Below are 24,384 nucleotides of genomic sequence, written 5' to 3'. Positions count from 1 at the left end.
CTGGGTCCCTGACCTCAGAGAGCTTAGACACTTACAGTTTGCAGAAGAAAAGAAATTGGGAGGCTTAAAGACTAACCTCGCTGGTCAGCTGCATTCTATAGCCCTCTTCATTCCATAACAACTTGCCTGTCCTAAACTCCTTGGGACTTGACTTTCCTGGACAGCCAGAACATTGACAAGGCAGATCATTGACAAACCCCACACGCTCACAACACCCTGTCTCTAAAAGTTGCAGCAGCTAATATTCCTATTAATCCCTGAGCACTTTTTCTGTCCCAGACACTTTATCTCATTTAATCCTCACCACAGAAAGGCTAAATATGTGCCCAAAGTCACACAGCCAATCTGGATGAGTAGGGATTTGATGAACATGAGCCACCGAATTGCAGGGACGCAGAGCTTATGCTGTGCACTGACCCACCTTTCAGATGTGACGCTGGTTCTGTGTATATTGGATGTCTCCACAGAGAACTGTTCCTAGAGAAATGAGACCCTTTCTGTCTGTTTAGGACCTAGATGTGCAGCTCAAGGAGGCTCGGCAGGAGAACTCTGAGTTGAAAAGTACTGCAAAAAAACTCGGGGAGAAGCTGGCCATTGCCAAAGACAGACTGATGCTGCAGGAACGTCATGTAACACCGAAAACCGGTCAGATGTTCTGCAACAGCTTTTTTAAACATTTATTTATTATGAGAGAGAGAGAGCACATGCATGCATGAGAGTGGGGGAGTGGGAGAGGGGCAGAGAGAGGGAGAGAGAATCCCAAGCAAGCTCTGTGCTGACAGCAGGGCTCAATCTCATGAACTGAGCTGAAATCAAGAGTTGGATGCTTAACCAACTGAGTCACCCAGGTGCCCTGCAACAGTTTTGCAGCCTTGAGACTGTTGAGGGAGCAGAGCCAGGGGCGGGGCTGTTTGATCTGACCCCTGGTGGGCCAGCTCAATCCATGCAGGACAAAGGTGAGCTGCCATCTGGAGCCACCACAGTGCAAATAGCTAAAAGGCATGACGCAAAGGGACACCTTGCCCCCCCAAATGCTTCGTCACCAGGCCCACCACATGCCTGAACTCCTCAGCATTTGGCTTTTCCCCCATGCTTGGGCAACACTTCTTTCTTTTCCCATCATTTCACACAGCAACGTTACTGGGTCTTCCCAGTTGTTCTGTGAGTGGGTGTTGTCAGTATCTCCCATGGTCCAGACAGAGAGATGAGGCTGGAAGGGTAAGTGGCTCGCTCAAGGCCACTGGTTAATGGGATAACTGGTGTGTGTGTCTCAGGATATCTGACTCCAGGAGGCCTTCCAGTAGAGTCCCTCATCAGAACGTTCTTGAATACCTACAGTGTGATCAACTTGATACTAGGAGATATAAAAAAGGCACAAAACATAGGCTCTTGCCCCAGGGAGCTTATGGGACAGTGACTCTACAGCCCAGAGCATGCTTTGGTATCATGTGGTGGCCCAGGCTGTAGGGAAGTGAAGCGTCCTGAAAAGAGGTCACCATGGGCTGGAAGGGTGTGGAGGAGGAGGTTCGAACTGGAGCCACAAGTGTGTGGAGGCTTTAGTGCAATGTTTTCAAAAGTAGGGCTTGGATACCTCTGAGAATATGGGAAGAAAACGGTGAGCATTTCTAGTTATATTTGTTTTTTGTTTTATCTTTTACATTTAAATATTTTGAATGTATATCTGTCCAGGAATATGTTCAATTTTTTTTTTTAACCTATGGAAAGTACAATCAAAAAGCTTTGACAATGACTTGTTTAAGAAGCTAGCATTCGGGATGCTGCTTGAGCAAAGACAACAATCACCACCTTGACTATGCTTGAGGGGCCAGAAGGCCACAGAGCAGGGGAGTCCATCCGAGAGTGGTGGGTAGAATAGTCAAACAGCAGAATGGGTACCCGACTGCAAAAGACCTTGGACATGAGGCCAAGGCCAAGGGCATTTCAAATGATGTTGAAACTTATGCTTGCAGATGAAATGAAGACAGAGCTAGTTGCAGAGAATGAAGTCCTAGGGAAGGCGAATGACCTGGAAGGCTGCAGTCTCCATCCTCAGCAGGACCCGAACTTTCCCAAGGAGTGTCCATGTACCAAAGGAGGCCCAGAGACACAGGTAGTGTCTCACCCAGCCCTGGGAATGGAGAAGTCACAGGAGGCTTTGCTGGAATGAGCTTCAGGCAGAGGCCAATCTCGTAACTATGACAGAGCCACTTGGAAGAAGCAGGTCCCATGGTTTCAGGGGTCAATGCATGGGTGTGAAGTTCCAGCTAACTTCTTGCGTTTGAAATTAGGAGACTAAGAATATAGCAGAACTTCTATCGACGGCTCCTGGGAAACTTGCATGGGATTCCCACTGTCTGTTCCCAGTCAAAACAAACAAAGCATTCTTTAGACACTGCTATAGTGGGCTAGAGTATCTCCTCCTGTGACCATAGGTACACTATTCCAAAGGGCCCTTTGCTGATTCAGGTGGATAAAGTAGTCTCTTACGAATATCAGATATATAGTCTCGTGAACTTTATGGCACCTTGTGCTACATGCTGTAAAATCAGTGTGTAAATGTACCCAAGAGAAATGGTAATTCCCTGCTCCTCACCCCATGCTGGCAGGTTTACAAGGCCCTTTTTCTTTTTTATAGACCAAGAAAGAGGCAAGTATTGAGACGGAATATATGAAGAAGCAATATGAAGAAGACCTTCGTAAAATCAAACATCAGACAGAAGAGGAGAAGAAACATCTCAAAGACCAGCTAGTGAAGCGCCTGGAAGACTTGGTAAAGAAGCACGCCATAGAAATCAAATCGGTTCGCTCTTCGGTGGAGGCCGAGAGGAGGAAGCTGCAGAAGGTGAGACCCCCTTTCATAGACTCTGTTCCGATTCTTTTTCCTTTCCTCTACCTCCCTCCTTTTCTCTTGTATTTCTTCTTTCCTTCCTTGGACATTTACTGAGCTCCTGCTGTGTATACATCTAAGTTATTTCTCTGCCCAAGGCAACTCAGAGTCTTTTAGAGGAGACGGGGACATTCCTTAGACTGTGAGCCTGTCAGGGCCTAGAATCGTTGACACGACGTAGAATTGTGTCCTCTGAACATTTAACGGAGGAAATTCAACTCTCCTCAGCAAAGACAGAGAGAAATAACATGAAGCAAGCACTGAGGCCCTAGCAGGCTTGCCTGGATTCAAATCCCAGCTCTTCTAGGAGCTTTGTGAGCACAGTGAGTTATTGAACTTGGGCCCCTCAGAGGGAAATCTTGTGTGTCTTAGGTTCCTCATTTATAAAGCAGATGACGATAACAGCACCTCCTAGAGTAGCTGCGAGGATTAAATGAGGTAATCTGTGTGAAAAAAAACAAAGCATAGTATGTGCCTGGGGCATAACAGGTAGATGAAGGTAATTAATCAGTGGCTTGCTAACGTGAGAGAAGATTTCCAGCCTCTGGGCACTTTTCCGACTTTCTACCGAAGGAGGCAGCTTTCTGCTGAGAAGAAATGCAAGGCTTCATCTCTTCCTGTTTACTGGGAAGAGCAACTCACGTCTGTGACATTTTAGGAAAAGAATGAAGTGTAAATCAATAATATCGTGAACTTACTCTCTTTATAATGCAAGAGCCTGCATTATCAGCTTTGAGTTTTTGCTGAAAGACAATCAGATAGCACTGACGATTGCAGTGTTGTGTGGCGGTTACGAGTAGTAGGTACTCAATAAATGTGTGTGTTGGGTAAATAAATGAACTCATGAAAGATCCAAACTAGTCCTGGTCTAAGAAGTCCTAACACTTCCACCAGCTGTATGACCATGGCCAGGTCACTTAACCTCTCTGAGACATGATTTCTAAAATAAGGGCAAACACTTTGAAGGCTTGTTATGGGTCCCTGATGGTATTAAATAAAAACTCTTAGTTCAGTGCACAGCATGTAGTAAAAGTTGGATAAACAGTGGCTATGCTGAGTTACCCTGAGCACCGGCTGACACAATGCATGTTAATATTGGTTAGTGTCTGCTATACTTTCTTTTTAATTTTTAATTTATTGTGTATGACCACCACACTTATAAGGCACTTCAGTCTCAGAAACACAGTGAATCTTCCCAACAAGATGACAAAATTGGTATTCATATTTTAGAGATGAGAAAATTAAGGCTCAAAGATGTTGCGTGGCAACTCACACAGACAGTGAGTGCTAGAGCTAGTATTAGAACCTGATAGCTCGAGGGTCACCTGGCTCAGTCGGTTAAGTGACCGACTCATGATTTTGGCTCAGATCGTGATCTCACAGTCGTGAGATCGAGCCCTGCATCAGGCTTGCACCCAGCGTGGAGCCCGCTTGCTATTCTCTCCCTTCCTCTCTCCCTCTGCCCCTTCCCTGCTGGCTCACTCTCTCACTCTCTCAAAAAATAAAACTTTAAAAAAATTTTTTAAAAATCTGATAGCCCAAGTCCAGAACCCCTGGTTCCCACCCCTGCACTGGGCAGGAGGCAGCTGTTTGGAAAGCATTTTCCTCCCCATGAGCTGCTAGTGGTCACGCAAACCCGATCCTCAGACAAATAGCTGACTGCTCTTTCTATCCAGAGTCACAGTCAGTGGAAGGAACCATAGCTCCCAGAGCTACAGGTTGCCCTGGTAACCTGTCAGCGAAGCCTGACTGACTGCACAAATCCCATTTGGGCTTTAATCAGGGGGCATGAATCCATTTGGGAAATGAATCACACAGAAATAAATTGTGTTTCTCTTCTGGTTTGGGAGAGGGGCGTTATGCTTTTTATCCCACCCCCTTTTTTTTGAGGGGCATTTAGACCATTTACATTGAATATAATTATCACTAAGTCTACTATCTTGCTGTTTTTGTATTTGTCACGTCTGTTCTCTTTTTCTTTTTTACTTCTTTTTCTGTTTATTTTTGATTCATTGAATTTATTTTTTGTATTCCCTCTTTTATCTCCACTAATGGCTCATTGGCTATTTTTCCTTTTTTTCTTCAGGGGTTGGGGGCTGCTCTAGTGGTTGCTCTAGGATTTACAACATACGTCTTTAACTTATCCCTGTCTGCTGCCAAATGTTATTTTATTTCACATATATAACTTCGCTGTACAAACCTTACAACAATGTATTTCCATTTATCCCTTCCTGACCTTTGTGTAATTGTTGTCATACATTCTTTTTTTTTTTTTTAATTTTTTTTTTCAACGTTTATTTATTTTTGGGACAGAGAGAGACAGAGCATGAACGGGGGAGGGGCAGAGAGAGAGGGAGACACAGAATCGGAAACAGGCTCCAGGCTCCGAGCCATCAGCCCAGAGCCTGACGCGGGGCTCGAACTCACGGACCGCGAGATCGTGACCTGGCTGAAGTCGGACGCTTAACCGACTGCGCCACCCAGGCGCCCCTGTTGTCATACATTCTAATTTAGACATGTTACAAACGAGACAGTATATTGCTTTTATATTTCCTTAAAAAGTCAATTATTTTTTTGAAGTTTATTTATTTAGTTTGAGAGAGAGAGAGAAAGAGCACATGAACCAGGGAGGGGCAGAAAGAGAAGAAAAGAGAGAGAATCTCAAGTAGGCTCCTTGCTGTCAGCACAGAGCTGGACAGGGGCTGGAACTCATGAACTGTGAGATCATGACCTGAGCCAAAATGAAGAGTGGACGCTCAACAGACTGAGGCACTCAGGGGCCCCAAAAGTCCATTATTTTTTAGAGGAAAGTTTTCAATAAGAAAAAAATATTCCTTGTATATTTTATTTTTCAATTATAATATTATACTTATTCTTTCCCATTTCCCATTTCTACAGTCTTTGTTGCTTTGACCTGAAGCATTTCTTGTGGTGTAAGTCCACTCACGGCAAATTCTGTTTTTGTATGTCTGAAAATGTCTTTTTTTGCCTTTATTTTTGCTGGATACAGAATGCTAAGTTTACAGTTTTTTTTTTTCTTTCAGAACTTTAAAAATGTCATTTGACATTTTTTGGTTTGCATTTTCTTCAAATGCAAGAAACCTTGGCAGTCCCCCTTATCATATTCCCCCTATTCATAATATGTCTTTTTGTTCTCTGACTGCTTTTAAGAGTTTCTCTTTGTCACTGGTTTCCACACCTTGATTATGGTATGCCATGTATGATATTTTATATGTGTGTTTTTCTGCTTGGGATTCATGGAATGTCCTGGACCTGTGGGTTTATCGTTTTTTCCAGTTTGGAAATTTTAATGCCACTATCTCTTCTGCTTCACCCTCCTTCCAATATTGTTCCACAAGTCACTGAAGCTTTGTTCATTTATTTATTTATTTATTTTTCTGTTCATTTATTTTTGGTCTCCTTGTCTCTCTGTGGTTCAGTTTGGATAGCTTTTATAGCTGTATCTTTTAAGTACACTCATTTTGTTTTTGTATATTATGCAATTTTTTTAAAATTTGGTATATTTTTTCATTTACAATATCATATTTTTCAGCTCTTGAAGTTCCATTTGGTCTTCCATTATGGTTTCCCTTTCTCCTCATTATGCTTATGTCTTCCTTTAAATTCTTCGGCATGATTGTAATTGCTCTTTTAGCATTCTCATCTGTTATTTTGGATTTTTTTTCTATGATTGATTTTTCTCCTGGTTACAAGTCCCATTTTCGTGCTTCTGTGGATATTTAGTAACGTTTTATTGGGATGCTGGACATTAAGAGTGTTAACTTACTGAAAGACTGCATTTTGTTATCACGCTTTTAGGAGTGCATTTTGTTTTGGCAAGCGGTTAAATTACTTGTGACTTAGGGGCGCCTGGGTGGCTCAGTCGGTTAAGCATCCGACTTCAACTCAGGTCATGATCTCACGATCCGTGAGTTCGAGCCCAGCGTTGGGCTCTGTGCTGACGGCTCAGAGCCTGGAGCCTGTTTCCGATTCTGTGTCTCCCTCTCTCTCTGACCCTCCCCCGTTCATGCTCTGTCTCTCTCTGTCTCAAAAATAAATAAACGTTTAAAAAAAAAAAAAAGCCAAAAAGAAAAAAAAAATTACTTGTGACTCAACTTCATCTTTTCCAGACTTACTCTTTTTATTGTGTTAAAAGGTACCACTTTTGAGATTTATTTTTAAACTTGGTTAGGATGAGTGTAGAGTAGCATTTGAGCTGGTGCCACTTTATCAACGTTTTTTATTTATTTTTGGGACAGAGAGAGACAGAGCATGAACGGGGGAGGGGCAGAGAGAGAGGGAGACACAGAATCGGAAACAGGCTCCAGGCTCTGAGCCATCAGCCCAGAGCCCGATGCGGGGCTCGAACTCACGGACCGCGAGATCGTGACCTGGCTGAAGTCGGACGCCCAACCGACCGCGCCACCCAGGCGCTCCGAGCTGGTGCCACTTTAGCTTTACTACTGAAGTGTGACCCTTCATGGGGTCTAATACCTCATGTATTGATTAATACTGGTGTTATTGTGATTGCTGACATTTTTGACTTTGTACTGGTTGACTGTTGTTGCCACACCATGAACTTTATAGATAGATTCCAAAAACAGTAATGTTTCTTCTCCAAGCAAGTTAACATATTTTCCTTTAGAAACATGGAGGCAGGGGCGCCTGGGTGACTCAGTCGGTTAGGCGTCCGGCTTCGGCTCGGGTCATGATCTCGCAGTCTGTGAGTTTGAGCCCCGCGTCGGGCTCTGGGCTGACAGCTCAGAGCCTGGAGCCTGTTTCCGATTCTGTGTCTCCCTCTCTCTGACCCTCCCCCCCGTTCATGCTCTGTCTCTCTCTGTCTCATAAATAAATAAACAAAAAACAATTTAAAAAAAAAAGATAAAAACATGGAGGCCAGGTGATGACAGCAGGTGGGCCACGGAGAGCCATCTAGTGATTGGCCAGTTGAGCTGCCTGGTGATTGGCTGCATGAGCAAGACCAAGCTGAGAGCCCCCTGGTGATTGGCTGGGGCACAGTGGTGCCCTCAGGAGGTGTTGGGATGAACCCTGATTGTTGGAAAGGCCCAGCACTGACCCAAGGCTGCACTGGAGAGAGGGCTCCTGGGTCACAGCTCCTCCTATTCAGGTACACTTCAGCGTTCTCCACCTCCCACTGATCCCATCCCAGCCTCTCACCCACGCTCTGCACTCCACCTTCATGTTTGCTTCTACCCTTCTGCCCCTCTGGGGTTGCGTGAGTCCTTATACCAGCACTGGGCCCCACCTGGACCCAGGCCCCACTGCAGGGCTGGCCAGAACACCCAGTTACTCTGGCCCATTTGGCAGAAGGGTAGGGGGTTGTGAGAATCAGAGTACAACAGACCCTTACCCAGCCAGGCAGAGCCTCTCCAGTGCTCTGGGGTCATAACCTGGCTCAGCATGAGGAAGCTGGGGGCATGTCCTGAGGGTACCCTGGACATTCTACTGACATGGAGTCTTCTGTCAAGGGTCAGCACAAACTAGTCCTCTAGATACATGACCAAGTGCGAGCACACCAGACCACAGTGCACGATAAGAGACTCTCCCAGAAAGATGGCTTGTGACGACTTCTCTAACCCAACTCAGCATGGAGCCAACAAGTCTCCAGGACTCTAGGCTGACCAGGAACCCTCTAGTTGGGAGCTCTCTGAATCAAGACTACAGGGCAATCCAGTCTTCCAGCTGGGCCAACCAGAAGCCCTGCCACCAGGAGCCAACTGACCTTCATCAGCACAAGGCAATAAAGTTTCCCAGACACCCGGCCAAGGTGGAATTCTCTGAACCAACTTAGCATGGGGCAATGGAGTACCCCAGACACTTGGCCCACCAGGAACCCACTGACCCAGTTTAGCACAGAGCAAACTAATCCCCTGGATACCTGGCTGATGGCAAGCCCTTTGACCTAGATCAGTACAAGGCAAGCAATTCCCCTGGACACCCAGCCAACAAGGAATTCTCCCAATCAACTCAGCATAAGGCTAATGAGTCCCTAGGACAGTGTGCCCACTGGGCACCCACATACCGCAAGCCCTCTGACCCAGCTCAGCATGGTACAGATGATTTGCCTGGATGCTGGGCCATCTGGGAGCCTTCCAGCTGGGAGCTCTCAACCCAGAAGAGCACAGGGCAATTGAGTCTGCCAGACACCAAGCCATCCAGGAGCCCTGGGACCTAGCTTATCACAGGGTGAACTAACCTTCTGGACATCTGGCTGACCAATACTTTCTGACCCAGATCAGCCCAAGGTGAACCAGTCAGCCAGATCCCTGGCCAATGGGTTCTCCTAACCAACTTAGCACAGAGCTAATCATTCCCAAGGACAGTGGGCCTACTGTGCGTCCTTGCACCCAAAGCCCTCTGACTCAGCTCAGCATGTGTCAAAAAGTTGCTTGGACGCTGGGCCAACTGGGAGTTCTCCAACCAGCAGAGCACAGGGCAATTGAGTCTACCAGACACCAGGCCAACCAGGAGCCATCCGAACCAACTAATTGAAGGGTGAACTCATCCCCTAGACATTCAGCCAACCACTAGCTTTCTGACTCAGATCAGCACAAGGCAAAGGTGTCCCCCAGTCCATTGGCCAATGGGTAATTCTCTGAACCAGTGTAGCACAAGGCAGTAGAGTCTTCTAGACACCAGGCTGACCTGGAACCCACTGACCCAGTTCAGCACAGGGTAAACAAATACTCTGGACACTTGGCTGATGGCAAGCCCTTTGACCCAGATCAGCACAAAGCAAAGAATCTCCTGGACCCTCGTCTTCTAGGGAATTCTCTGAACCAACTCCACATAGGGCTAATGAGTTCCCAGGACAGTGGAACCACTGGGCACCATTGTACCAAAAGGCCCGACCCAGCTTAGCATGGGGCAAACAAATTGCCTGAACACTGGGCCAACCAGGAGCCCTCCAACTCAACAGAGCACAGGGCAACTGAGTCCACCAAACACCAGGCCATCCGGGAGAGGAGCCCCCCAACTCAGTGCATCACAGGGTGAACTAATTCCCCGGACCTCCATCTGACCACAAGCTTTCTGACCCAGGTCAGCTCAAGACAAATGAGTCCCCCAGATCCCTGGCTAATAGAGAATCCTCTGAACTAACTTAGCACAGACAGTGGAGTCCCCCAGACGCTGGGCCCACTGGGAGCCCACCGACCCCGTTCAGCACAGGGCAGACTAATCCCCTGGAAACCTGGCTGATGGCAACCCCTTTAATCCAGGTCAGCACAAGGCAAGCAAGGCCCCTGGATTCCCAGCCAGTGGAATTCTCTGAACCAACTCAGCATAGGCTAACCAGTCCCCAGAATAGTGGGGTCACTGAAGACCCACATACCACAAACCTTCTGACCAAGCTCAGCATGGGGCAAACAAGTTGCCTGAATACTGGGCCAACCGGGAGCCCTCCTACTCAACAGAACACAGAACAATCAGGTCTTCCAGCTGGCCCAGCCAGGAGCCCTTCGACCAAGAGCCAACAGGCCCTCATCAGCACAGTGTGAACGAATCATCCAGACACTTAACCAACTACAAGCTTTCTGACCCACATTAGCACAAGGCAATCATGTCCCTACTGCCCCTGGCTTGTGGGGATTTCTCTGAACCACCTTAGCACAGGGCAAAGGAGTCCCTGGGACAGTAGGCTGACTTGGTGCTCTTGGACCAGGAGTACTCTGACCCCACTTGGAATGGGGCAAATGAATTCCCCAGACATCTGACCAAGTGGGAGCCCTCCATCTCACTCAGTTCAGCACAGTGCAAACAAGTTTGCCAAACACACTGAGGACCAGAAGCTCTCCTACCAATTAGAGGAGGGCAAATGAGTCCCTGGAACACTGAGACAACCATGAGCACACTGACCTAGTTCGGCACAGAACAAGTGAGTCTCACAGACACTCCTGTTTGGGAGCCTTCTGACTCCCTGGCTCAGTTCAGGGCAGTGAGCCCCTGTATACCCACATGACTGGGAGACTTTTGACTTGGCTCAACACAGGGAAAATGAGGCCCACGGATACCTGGCCGACCAGGAATTCTTCAAACCCGCCCAGCACAGGACAAATGAGTCCCCTGGACCACTGGCTGAATGCAAACCCTCCAAAGTGGGAGCCCTCTGACCCAGCTCACCACAAGACAAAGGAGTTGCCTGGGCACCTCATCAACTGGGAGCCCTGCCACCCCAGCTCAGCAAAGGGTGAATGAGTCTTCCAGACACTCGACAAACCAGGAATTCCAGCCAACTCAGCATAGGGCCAAAGATTCCCCTGCATGTCTGGCTGACTGAGAGCTTAGTGCAGGGAAAATGAGTCCCCAGAACATCTGTCTTTTAGTGGAGGAGCCAGGATAGAGGCTGTCTGCGAAGGTAGAGGTTCCTCTCTCTGCTGGAAGCTTGCTCCCAAATGTCACTCGGCTGTGGCTTGAGGCTGAGGCCTGACGAGTGCTTGAAACCACTCAGACTGCAGTCCCCACAGTCAGACCTCTGGCCCGGGACCAACTTCAGCCTGGTATCTTGATGGGACTTCATTTGAGGAGCCTTCATCTTCTGGGGAGTTGTCTTCAGAGGGAGCAAAAGATACCATGCCTTAAACGAGATAGACTGAAAGCTGGAAGAGTTTTCCATGGAAATGAAGTGTATGGATAAATCTTTGACAGCATTTGACAGAAAGTTTGAATTTATGAAAGAAGCTTTCAATATAAAGAGGGAGAGGAATAAATCCTTCAGAAAGTGTCTGAGCTAAAAGATTTAATGTGTGAAGAAGAAAACCAAACATTGAGAAATCTGCTTTGTCACTGGGTGTCACAGGAAGCACAATTTAAAGAACACCTTGCCAGAGAGCCAGGTCTCCCTGGACAGGGGCATGAGATGCAGAGGGGGCTGAGAGCAAATTCCAGAGGGAACCCTGGCCCTGAGCATGGAGAAGTCATCAGCTGAGCTTCTCCAGGCTAAGGAGAGGTGCTCCAGCCTCACAAGAACAGGCCGACCAGTGGGGTCAGAGGCAGGCTGATGTCCTTGAGCCGGAGAGCTTCATCAGCAACATGCATGGCTTCCTGGGAGCATTTGCCTTGCAGGCAACATTTTCAAAGGGGTGATGTCCCTGCACACGCCCACCCTGAAGGGCATAAAAAAGGAGCTGGGGTAGATTGGGGGTCACCTCCCAGAATGGGAGATGACATGAGTTTCAGGATTTATATGAACTTTAAATAAATAATTTTAAATAATTATTTATGTTTTTAATGTTTATTTTATTTTTGAGAGAGAGAGAGAGACAGAGTGTGAGTGGGGGAAGGGGAGAGAGAGGGAGACAAAGAATCCAAAGCAGGCTTCAGGCTCTGAGCCAGGCTTCAGGTGCATCACAGAGCCTGATGCGGGGCTGGAACTCAGGAACCATGAGATCATGACCTGAGCCAAAGTCAGATGCTTAACCAACTGAGCCCCCCAGGCGCCCCTCTGATGTCTTTTATAACGGTGCTAATTCCATCATAAAGGTCCTACCTTCATGACCTAATCTCCACCTAATTACCTGCCCAAGTACTACCTCCACAAATTCACAGAGGTTTAGGACTGCAATATGTGAACATGGGAGAGGACACAATTTAGTCTGGAACATGTGTCTTCGTGTGAATTTCTTTGGGTTTATCCTGTTTGGGTTTTTCTCAGTTTCTTGAATCTTTAGGTTTATATCTTTTGGCAAATTTGGGAGATTATCATCCATCTTTTCTTGAAATACTTTTTCATTCCCACTTTTTTTCTTTTCTCATTCTTGGATTCCAGTTCGGCAAATGTTAGAGTTTTTGCTACATTTTCACAGGTTCTGTTCTTTTTTTCCTTTTTTTTCAGTCATTTTATCTCTCTTGTTCAGATAAAGTAATTTCTGTTACTCTGTCTTAAAATTTATGACTGTCTTCTAGATTCCTCTCCTTTCTGCTATTGAGCCTATTTATGGTATTTTTAAAATTTCAGTTATTGTATTTTTTCAGTTCTAAATTTTCAAGATAGTTCTTCTTTGTATCTTTTGTTTCTTCGCTGAGACCTATTATTGTTCTTTTGTTTCAAGCATGTTTGTGATTGCCAGTTGAAGCATTTTTATGATGGCTACTTTACAATACATCAGGTAATCCCAACACCTATGTCATTTTGGTGTTGGGCATCTTTGGATTGTCTGACTTGTACAAGATGACATTTTCCTGGTCCTTGGTATGATGAGTATTCTTAATCATATCCTGGATATTTTGGGTGTTGTTATGAGACCCTGGATCTTCTTAAATCTGGTGTGTCAGCAGATAGTGGGTCTACAGAAGTGTGGCTAGCAAGTGCAGCCCCAGACATGTGCCCAAACCAGAGGGAGCACGTTGAGGCCTGGACAGAGCTACAGCCGCTCAGTCTGGCCAGACACAACTGGGAAATAGAGGACAAACTGCATGGAAAGTCACACCATCGTGGCATTCTTCCCTGCAGGCAACAATGAGGACACATGACAACTAAAAACATGCTGTTTGCTGAATTTACCCCTAAGGATGGATGAGAACCCTGTAGTGATCAAAACTCTGGTTGGAAATGGGGAGTCCTCAGGAGATGCCTGTTTCTGTGTGTCAAGTGCATTTGGCCAATTTGGTGTATGCTGGTCGAAATCAGTAGGGATGGGCTTACTGGGATGGTTGGTATTGATGTTGGACTTGCTCAAAACTTAAATCAAGGGGCGCCTGGGTGGCGCAGTCGGTTAAGCGTCCGACATCAGCCAGGTCACGATCTCGGCGGTCCGTGAGTTCGAGCCCCGCGTCGGGCTCTGGGCTGATGGCTCAGAGCCTGGAGCCTGTTTCCGATTCTGTGTCTCCCTCTCTCTCTGCCCCTCCCCCGTTCATGCTCTGTCTCTCTCTGTCCCAAAAAATAAATAAAAAACGTTGAAAAAAAATTTAAAAAAAAAAAAAAACTTAAATCAAAAAGGCCCTGTCTTGAGGTGCCTGGGTGGCTCAGTTGGTTGAACATTCAACTCTTGGTTTCAGCTCAGGTCATGATCTTCCTATTCGTGAGATCCAGCCCCAGCTGGCAGTGTAGTGCCTGCTTGGGTTTCTTTCTCACTCTCTCTCTACCCTGCCATGCTCATGTTCTTTCTCTCTCTCTCTGTCAAAACAAATAAATAAACATTAAAAGGAAAAAGGTCCTGTCTTACTAGTGTCCTCATCCTAGGCTTCATCCCACCCAACACCACTCCCCACCCTCTAGAGGGAACCTGACCGGGTTTCCAGCCCAGGATGGATTGGCTGGCTCTGCCGGTGGGCTGGTGTGCTCCACTGATGTGAGACACACGTTCCCCTCCCCACCTACTCCCCCCAATTTCTGGCTTGAGGATGACCTCTGCCCTCATTCCCATTATCAGAGTATAGCTACAGAGGAAGAATAGCGTGGCGGTCAGCCCAGCTGGAAACCCCAAAAGTCAGTGTCTCCTTCCTCCACATCAGCTTGGGGCAGCCTTGAGGTCTTCCCATACTCCCTTGGACACTCTCTCAGGGAAGTGAACCCCTTGCCAGTGACTCCAGGACCAAGGGTCTCGTGGCGGGTTTTCCCTCCAGGCAACCACCCAAGGCCATTCCTAGGCCTGGCCCCAGCTGGGAGCCCCAAAAGCCTGCCTTCCCACAGGTTCCCTCTTGCTCAGGTTGGCCAAGGCTAGCCTCTCCACTTGAACTGAAGAACCCAGGTGGCATAGGATCAGACAGTTCAACCCAAATCCATCTACAACCAGAACACCTGCCTACATGCCCCATCATGTCTGGCCCCACAGACGGAGGAGTACATTCATTCAGGGCTAATGAAAATGTATCTTTGGGAAATTCTTTTACCGAAAATAACCCTGAAGTTTTCCTGCAAGGAAGTGGGGGTTTTTTTGATTGTAGGTGATGGCCCGAGCCACACTCTCAAAGTCAGGCATTTCGGTTCCACGAGAGAAAACTGAAGATGAGCTCACCCTGTTCACGCCACACTCCTCAGCCAGACCGCAGCCGGAGTGCTGACTGCAGGGTGGCAGGCTGAGGGGGTGGCTTGGGGGAAGCTGCAGTGTTACTGAGGGAACAGAGTTCTCCGGGTGTCACAGGACAATCAGCCCGAAGGGAGCATGGCAGCACAGCACCTGCAGAAGCTTTTGTAGATGTCTGCTTTCCACTGTGAAAATGAAGGAAACACCTTGGGACAAAGATGCACAAATCCACAGAGATAGTCCCCCTGACTCCCCGTTAGCAGGTGGCCCCATTCTCCCACTTGCTCATGCCCCAAACCAAAGTGTCCTCCCTCCTCCCTCCTCCCAGCGCATCTGTCACCCTAGCTGAGCTCCTGTGCACCTGGCTGCTGGCTGTTGTTCTTTCCCCAGGAGACTGAGCAATGACTACGTATATTCACTGCATCCTGCCTGGCCATGTTTGGACTTCTAGCTTCCAGGGCACATGCTTCTCACTCTGCCTGACCCTGGGGAGCCCCCCACCCACCAGGCCTGTGTGTCACCCCCTCCTTTGCTGGCCACCTCCCCTGAAGTGATCTTCCCCATCTCCGTGCTTCTGGGCCTCCTGGGGACCCCCCCCCTGAGAATCCCCACTTAGAGGACCTCCCCCCACAAACTAGCCCAGTGCCCAGCCCGGTCCCTCCATCCCCTGAGCTCACACACTGGCCCCAGTTGGCTTTTAGAGCCACTATGATTGCTTTGCTTGATTGTAGTCCATCTCCTAGAATGTGAACTTGGTGGGCCCGGGGACTGAACCAGTAGGTTCAATCTAGTCAGTGCCCAGTAGGTATTTTGCACTAACAAATGCATTGTTCTTTAGGACAGGTTATATTTAAATAAACAGTCGAACTCAATATAGTGCTATGTGGTAGAGAGTAATATTTGAACAAATGTTTATTTAGCACCTATGCCTTAAAGCACTGTGCCAGTGAACAGGACAGGGTACGCCCCTGGACGCAGTGTGGGCCTGCTCTGTAGTTGGGTGAACTGAAATCGAATGCAAATAGAGACACCCAGCTCCTGGCCAGATGGAGCCTCGAGACAGAGGGACGATGGGGTTGGGTGGGATGAAGCCACAGCTCCGAGGGGCCCGCAGTCACACATGGTAGGCACCTTCCAGGCTCTGGGGACTTCACACAGACATGGAGGAGGTACCTGCTTGCCTGCCTTCCAGCCCAGCTCCTCAGGGCAGCAGGGCTGGCACAGCGAGGTGGCCGGCTTTTGCCCTTGTGTCCCTCTTACTGACTCTGTGTGCCGCCCCCAGCTTTTACATTTCTGGCCCCTGCAGCCTCTATTAGTAATTTTTAATTGGATGCTGGACATTCAGAATGTTAACTTGTTGGGTCGCCTGGGTGGTTCAGTCGGTTAAGGGTCATACTTTGACTCAGGTCATGATCTCACGGCTTGTGAGTTCATGCCCCACATCGGGCTCAGTGCTGACAGCACAGAACCTGGAGTCTGCTTCGAATTCTGTCTCTTGTCTCTGTCTCTCTCTGCCCCTCCCCCACTCATGCATTTTCTCTCTCTCTCTCTCTCTCTCTCTCTCAAATATGAACAAATAAATAAAAAATAATGTTAACTTGTTGGAAGTATGGATTTTTTAAAGCATCCTTTTATGAGTGCTAAATGTTTTGGCAAGCCGAGAAGTTAAATTACTTGTGAATCAGCCGCATCTTTTCCAGACATTTTTTTTTTCATTGTGGTCAAATGCATATAACAGAAAATTTACCATCCTTCCTGACTTATTTTTAAGCTTTGTTAGGATGAGTTTAGAGTAGGGTTTGCACTAGTGCTGCTCCAGCCCTACTACTGAAGGGTGACCCTTATAGAGCCACATGCCCCACGTATTGATTAATATTGGTGTCATGGTGATCGCTAATGGTGGCTCAGAGTGACTTAGGTCACTTAGGTGGCTTAGGTTTTGTACTGACTGACTCTTTCATGGGCTTTACTATAAGTGCATTCCAAATCATAATTTTTCTTCCTGAAAAACAGTTAATACGTTTTCCTTTAAAACCCCTGTTGAAAGGTCTGTTTGGTAATTTTCTGTGGTTGCTCATTTATTGTTCCCATTACAGTGGCTCCTTCCTGTGTCTTTTTTTAAAAATTACCTGTAATTGTGGACAATCTAGACAAGGAAGCAGAAGATGGGTGTGAGTCCTGCTTCTACCTTATGGGATTTCTTCCATGTGAAATAGATGTACTAAAGCTTTTTCCCTGCGTACCATGAGAGTTCAGTGAGAACAGAGTTTCTGGAGGTGCTCTGTGAATTCTGTAAATTAATGGCTCATGGAACCCTGTTCCAGGTATGGATAGGAAGCTGCAATTTTTAGATTTGAAAGCACTAGTCTCCTTTTTCCTCATGTTCATATCCTGGTAGTTGTTTTTCCTCTTTGCCTAGCTGGGAGGACGTTAAAATTTCCTGCTGAAATCCTCAGGTTCACTTTGGCCTGAGCTGGCTATGGGGATGCTTTCTTTCCAATCTGTGTTCTGGAGGCAACCCAGAACCATTCATCTTCTGACAGTAAGTCTCATTATTCAGCACCTAAAATGAAGCTTACTGAAATATCTCCAAAAATTATTAATGAAATCAGCTATTTCCATCTGTGGGGACATTTTTTTCCACTTTAGGTCCATTTGTCAAGGTGACAACTGAAGCTGTGATTGATTACATGGACCCTGGGAAGGTGGGCTGCATAAAATTAGAAATAGCCATTGCTTTCTGCTAAGAATCTTTCTCACAGGAGTCTACACTGTCGTTGTAGTGAACATGCTTTGGCAGAGTCAGTGAGTATCTGCACCAGGAAGCATGTTAAACAAAACTTTTCAACAAAAGCTTCACTGACTGAGAAGTTAATGAAGTAAAAAAAAAAAAAAAAAAAAAAAGAGAAAACAAAAACTTTGCTGGGGGGATGGCTTTGTTTCTGATGGTTCTTGGGATGAAAGGATAATTTATATTTTTTTTTTGCAAGTGATCTCTCCGAACAACAAGCCATGCAAGAGGGATCATAGATTCACTGAAGAGACTGTACGCATGCTAAGTGTCCACCTCATGTGACCTTATAATCTAATCACTTCCCTCTTTTCTTCTAAGTGACTGACCCCTGGGCCACTGGCCTGACCTGGACTTGGCCCCACAGGAAGTGCAAAGTGTGTCCTCCAGGTGATCAATAGCAGCATCTTTTTAGATGCCCGAGTCAGAAACCCAGGAGTCAGACATGACTTCTCTTTCATGCATTGCATTCAGCCAGTCATCAAGGCCCATGTCGTCCACTCCTTTGATGGCCCTGAAATATCTCCATTTCCTTCCATCCTCGGTGGTAGCACAATGATCCAGTCACCCACCATTTCCTGCCAGACCATGCGATGATCTCCTTACTGGTCTCCCTGTGTCCCCTCTCCCACTTCCTTGAACCCAGTCTCCATTCCAGGGGGGATCTTCTGAAAACTCAGCCTTGGTTTCAAACTCTCCAAAGGCCCTCTATCGTCTTCACAGTGTAGTTCAAATTCCTTAATGTGGCTTTTTAAGACCCTACATCACTGGACTCCTGTTTGACTCTGTTGCTTCCTCCCACACCTCTCCCCGGTTTAATTCTGCCTTCCAGCCTTTTAGGTCCTCATTCATGACAAATCCTTTCCCTTCTTGGCCTTAATTCATAGCTCTTCCTTGATGGGGAACACTCCCCCACCAACTCCCAAATTCATCTGTCTCATTTTGCCTTGTTTTTGCTGATCCTATTGGTCTTGGTTTAAATATTGATCTTTCTAGAAGCTGTCACTTGCCTGGCCTAGTGTTTGGTACGTGGTCCCCTCTGTACCTACCTTAGCTTGGCTGTTACTACACTTCATTGTAATCACCTATTTGCTACTTGTTTTCCCCACTGGGATACCCTGTTCACTACTACCTCCAGTGGTGTGTTAGAGTCAACTTGTACTGACTCCTAAGAGACAATTGTTACATCTTTTCCCAATTCTGTGTTCAGTGACATCATGGCAGTAGCTTGAAATTGGCCATAGTAGGAGTACTTATGCCACAGAAATTAACAAATGCTACAAATCAAATTGATTGATTGTTTGGTTGGAAGCCAGCTAAACATTTACGAGTACATAGTCACTATATCTCTAGCCTCTTCAATACTTGGCCTGTAATAGACATTCAGTTAATTTTGGTTGGTTGAATGAATGAATGATAGGTTTCCATTGAACCCCAGGTCATCCCCCATCACATAAGCCTTTGCCTCTCCACATTCCCATATGTCAGCTCAAGTGCTGACACTCCTTGGAAACAGAACAAGGCTCCAGTTTCTGAAGACTGGACTTCCAGCTTCTTCACCCTGCTTTGGGGAGCATCTGGGGCCTGCCCACAGGACCTCCTTCAGCTTTGCTGTAGCAGAAGTAGGATGGCCTTTAAGTCAGGCGTTTGCCTGTGGTGCATGCCACATTTCCCTTAGGATGGTGGGGAAGAAGTGCAGCCAAGCAGCCAGCCTTCCCTGAGTTCAAACTTTGACTTCTCCACTTACTGGCTGCACAACCTTGGGCAAATCACTTAACCTCTTAGAGCTTCATTTTTTCATTATATAATGACCATTAACACTGGTACCCAGTTGATAGGGTTTTCATAAGGATCAAAGTGATTATTTGTGTAAAGGAGCAGCAGATGGCATGCACTCGGTAAATGTCAGCTGCTATCACTATGGCCATCTCTCAATGAGAGCATAAAGATCTGTAATCAATTGACAGCATAGAAGAACTACACTCCAGGTAGCTCTCAGATACTATAACCTCAACTTCATGGGAAATTCTTGAATGTCCCAGGGCTCAGTTCTTGAATCTCTCCTACTTTTCCTTTTTATTCTCTCTCTAGCATTTTCATCCAAATACATGGCGTAATACGTTCTGTATGCTGACTCCCAAATGCATACCTGCAATCCAGAACTCTCCCCTGATTTCCAGACCCATGTGTCCACTTGCACACAGGACATCTAACAGAGGTCTCAAACTCAACAGGTCCCCAACGAGCTCCTCTTGCTGACCGTAAACCTACTTCCTTGTTTGTGTTAATGGTGGCACCATCCTCCTCCACCCTGCTCAGGTTAGAAACCCTGGTGTTGTCTGTGACTCCTCCCTTTTCAGCAGGTCCTTGCAGCGAACACTGAGAAATCATCCGTGGTTTTATGCCTGTCACCAGCCACGCTGCAGCCTCAGTCCGGCCCCCTTCTGCTCCTGCCTTGGTTACTGTAGCAGCCTCCACACTGGCCTGCCTGCTGCCCGCCTGCCCCATCCCCGCTTCAGTCTGTCCTCAAGACAGAAACCAAGTGACCGTGTTAACGCCGAATCATCTCACTCCACTTTCCAGCTGTTGGCTGGCCTTCATCTTACTCGTCTGTCTCTACCACAATGTATGAGGCTTCCTGTGGTCTCCTCCATGTCCTCTAACCTCATTGCCCACCCCTTCAGTCATTCCACTCCAGCCAAGTGGCCTCCTGTCTGCGCTTAGAACATGCCAGGGTGTGTGCAGGTCCAGGAAGGCTCACACCAAGACATCTCATTGGTTAGCCTCCTCACTTAACACAAGCCTTTACTCCAGAGTCGTTTCTCCTGAGGACTTCTTTGGCCAACCTATGTGAACTGAACCCAACCCCTCGACCTTCCATAGCTCCCCTTCCTGCTTTGTTATTTCTCCTTGGCACTTGTCACCATACAACATAGTGTATACTATGTTGAGCCTATTGACTTTGATGCCTGTCTCTTTTATGCCAATGTAAGTTCCTGGTGAGTAGATGTTTCATCCGTTTTTTTTTTCTTTTTGAGTGTGTGTGTGGGGGAGAGAGAGAGAGAGAGAATAAAGGGGGAAGAGGGATAAAGAGAGAAAATATTATGTGGATGTGGAGCCCCATGCGGGGTGCGTCCAAATGTTTCATCTGTTTTTGTCCCCACTGAGAACAGTGCTTGGCACATGGTAGGTTTCAGTAAGTATTTGTTGAATGAATGATCTGTCTTCTACTTATAAAGACCAGCTAAGAGGAACAGAATATTTCCTCCACTTCCTCAAAATAAGCTAAATTGGAAATACTATGCATCTGTCAGAATAAGAGTAGTACTTCTTATTTATGGGTCCCTCACTACGTATTATTTATCCACCCCTCACCTACTGGCACTGTGCTGGGCATGGAAGGAACACACTGAGTCACAGAGAAGTCAGGAAATGTGCTCCAGATCACATAGATAAAAGGCTGTGCCACTCACATGGTCTCCAGAATGTTCCTCTACCTGGATCTTCTATGTGAGGTTGTCAGTCTATGGTGAGAAACTGTGGAGGAAGCAACCCTGTGAGCCTCATCATTTTGACTAAAGTATGGAAGCTATTGAGAAGACCACAGGAAAACTTTGTTCTGATTTTAATATTTCCCTGCATCTGAGAATGTAGTTGGCTTCTTGATTTATGGAACACTGAGAGTTGTGTCAATGAGCATTCCTCTTTTCTCCTTTGACACTACAAAACTTAAACCTGGGTGTCTACCATGCCCTCTCCAATATAGGTCAGATTTTGGGTATGATCTTCATATTTGTTTTCTTTTGACCTGCGTATGTATCTCTAATTTCTATTTTCCTGAAGTATTTTATGATTAAGTTTCTTTTTTTTTAACTTGAAGTAGAATTTAATAACTTTGCAGTTATTTCCTTTAAGTAATATTAAAAGCTGAGCTGAGGTACAAAATTAAATTGGTGCCAGGAGTGAAGCAATGGTTTATATAAAATGCTGCTGACTCTGGACTTGCTCATCCCAGCAACTTTTTAAAAATGAATTATTAAAAAAAAATTATTAATTCCGATATAGTTAACATACAGTGTTGTATTAGTTTCAGGATACAATATAGTAATTCAGCAATTCTATACATTACTCGGTGCTTATCATAATAAATGTAGTCTTAATCTCCTTCACCTATTTCACCCATCCCCCCACCCACCTCCTCTGGTAACCATCAGTTTGTTCTCTATAGTTAAGAGTCTGTTGGGGCGCCTGGGTGGCTCAGTCGGTAGGCGTCCGACTTCGGCTCAGGTCACGATCTCGCGGTTCGTGAGTTCGAGCCCCGCGTCGGGCTCTGGGCTGACGGCTCTGGGCTGACGGCTCTGGGCTGACGGCTCTGGGCTGACGGCTCGGAGCCTGGAGCCTGCTTCCGATTCTGTGTCTCCCTCTCTCTCTCTGCCCCTCCCCCACTTGTGCTCTGTCTCTCTCTGTCTCTCCAAAATAAATAAAAGGTAAAAAAAAAAAATTAAAAAGAGTCTGTTTTTTGGTTTGTCTCTCTCTCTTTTTTTTTTTTTGTATATTTGTTTTGTTTCTTAAATTCCACATATGAGTGAAGTCATGGCCATTCTGACTTATTTCACTTAATATTATACTCTCTAGATCCATCAATATTGCTGCAAATGGCAAGATTTCATTCTTTTTTATGGCTGAGTTATATATATATATATATATATATATATATATATATACACAGCACATCTTCTTTATCCATTCAACTATTAATGGACGCATGGATGCTTCCATAATTTGGCTATTTTTTAAGTTTATTTATTTATTTTTGAGTGACAGAGAGACAAGTGGGGGAGAGTCGGAGAGAGGGGGAGACAGAGAATCCCAAGCAGGCTCCATGCTGTCAGAGCAGAGCCTAATGTGGGACTCAAACCCATGAAACTGTGAGATCATGACCTGACCCTAAACCAAGAGTCAAACGCTTAACTAACTGAGCCACCCAGGTGCCCCATTTTGGATCTTTTAATTAATGTTGCAATAAACATAGGGGTGCATGTATCCATTTGAATTGGTGTTTTTTACTCTTTGGCTAAATACCTAGGTGGAATTACTAGATCATATGGCAATTCTATTTTTAATTTTTTTGATGCACCTCCATGCTGTTTTCCACAGTGGCCACACCACCAGTTTGCATTCCCACCAACAGTACACAAGGGTTCATTTTTTCCCCACATCTTCAGCAACACTTGTTGTTTCTTGTACATTTTTTTTCTTTTTTTTTTTTTTTAATTTTTTTTTCAACGTTTATTTATTTTTGGGACAGAGAGAGACAGAGCATGAACGGGGGAGGGGCAGAGAGAGAGGGAGACACAGAATCGGAAACAGGCTCCAGGCTCTGAGCCATCAGCCCAGAGCCCGACGCGGGGCTCGAACTCACGGACCGCGAGATCGTGACCTGGCTGAAGTCGGACGCTTAACCGACTGTGCCACCCAGGCGCCCCTCTTGTGCATTTTTTAAATCATTCTGACAGGTATGAGGTGGTATCTCATTGTGGTTTTGATCTGCATTTCCCTGATGATGAGTGATGCTGAGCATCTTTTCATGTGTCTGTCAGTCATCTGTGTGTCATCTTTGGAGAAATATTTGTTCATGTCTTCTCATTTTTTTAAAGTTTATTTATTTATTTTTGAGAAAGAGAGCACAAGCAGGGGAGGGGCAGAGATAGAGAGAGAGACACAGAATCCCAAGCAGGCTCCAGGCTCTGAGCTGTCAGTGCAGAGCCTGACGTGGGGCTCTAACTCACTAACCATGAGATCATGACTTGAGCCAAAGTCAGATGCTTAACCAACTGAGCCACCCAGCTGCCCCTCTTCTTCCCATTTAAAAAATTTTTTTTAACATTTTGTTTTATTTTTTGAGAGACAGAGGACAAGCAGGGTAGGGGCAGAGAGAGAGGGAGACACAGAATCCAAAGCAGGCTCCAGGCTCTGAGCTGTCAGCACAGAGTGCAATGCAGAGCTCAAACCCACAAACACAAGATCATGACCTGAGCTGACGTCGGATGGTCAACCCACTGAGCCACCCAGGCACCCCTCTTCTTCCCATTGTTTAAATAGATTATTTGGGGGTGTTTTTGGTGTTGAGTTGTATGTTCTTTATATATTTTGGATACTAACTCTTTATTAGATATGTCATTTGCAAATGTCTTCTCCCATTCAGTAGGTTATCTTTTAGTCTTGTTGATTGTTTCCTTTGCTGTGCAATAGCTTTTTGTTTTTGTTTTGAAATTTTTTAATGTTTATTTATTTTTGAGACAGAGAGCATGAGTGGGGGAGGGGCAGAGAGAGGGAGACACAGAATCTGAAGCAGTTTCCAGGCTCTGAGCTGTCAGCCAAGAGCCCAACATGGGACTCAAACTCACAAACCATGAGATCATGACCTGAGCTGAAGTTGGACGCTCAACCAGCTGAGCCACCCAGGTGCTCTTACTCATCTGCTCCAGTAGCTCTTTGCTTTGATTTAATACCAGTAGTTTATTTTGCTTTTGTTTCCCTTGCCTCAGGAGACATATCTAGAAAAATGTTGCTACAGTAGATGTCAGAGAAATTACTGCCTTTGTTTTCTTCTAGGATATTTATGGCTTCAGGTCTCACACTTAGGTCTTTAATCCATTTTGAATTTATTTTTGTGTATGGTATTAGAAAGTGGTCCAGTTTCAGTCTTTTGCATCTAGATG

The 24,384-nt window shown here is 46.1% G+C and overlaps 1 protein-coding gene across 1 annotated transcript in view; it reads left to right on the top strand.

Moving 5' to 3' along the window:
* FAM184B (family with sequence similarity 184 member B) overlaps positions 1-24,384 on the top strand; it is a 155,714-nt gene that overhangs the window by 76,824 nt on the left and 54,506 nt on the right. The window contains exons 3-5 of the mRNA XM_047090611.1: positions 510-645; positions 1,971-2,110; positions 2,636-2,842. Of these exons, the coding sequence (XP_046946567.1) occupies positions 510-645; positions 1,971-2,110; positions 2,636-2,842 (483 nt within the window). The remainder of the gene's footprint in view (positions 1-509; positions 646-1,970; positions 2,111-2,635; positions 2,843-24,384) is intronic.

Source organism: Lynx rufus, unplaced genomic scaffold (assembly GCF_022079265.1).
Source record: "Lynx rufus isolate CCGP_SWC_20201006 ecotype Redwood Valley unplaced genomic scaffold, mLynRuf1.p SCAF_3, whole genome shotgun sequence".
In the NCBI taxonomy this organism is placed as follows: Eukaryota; Metazoa; Chordata; class Mammalia; order Carnivora; family Felidae; genus Lynx; species Lynx rufus.
This window is presented reverse-complemented; position numbering and strand designations above follow the sequence as displayed.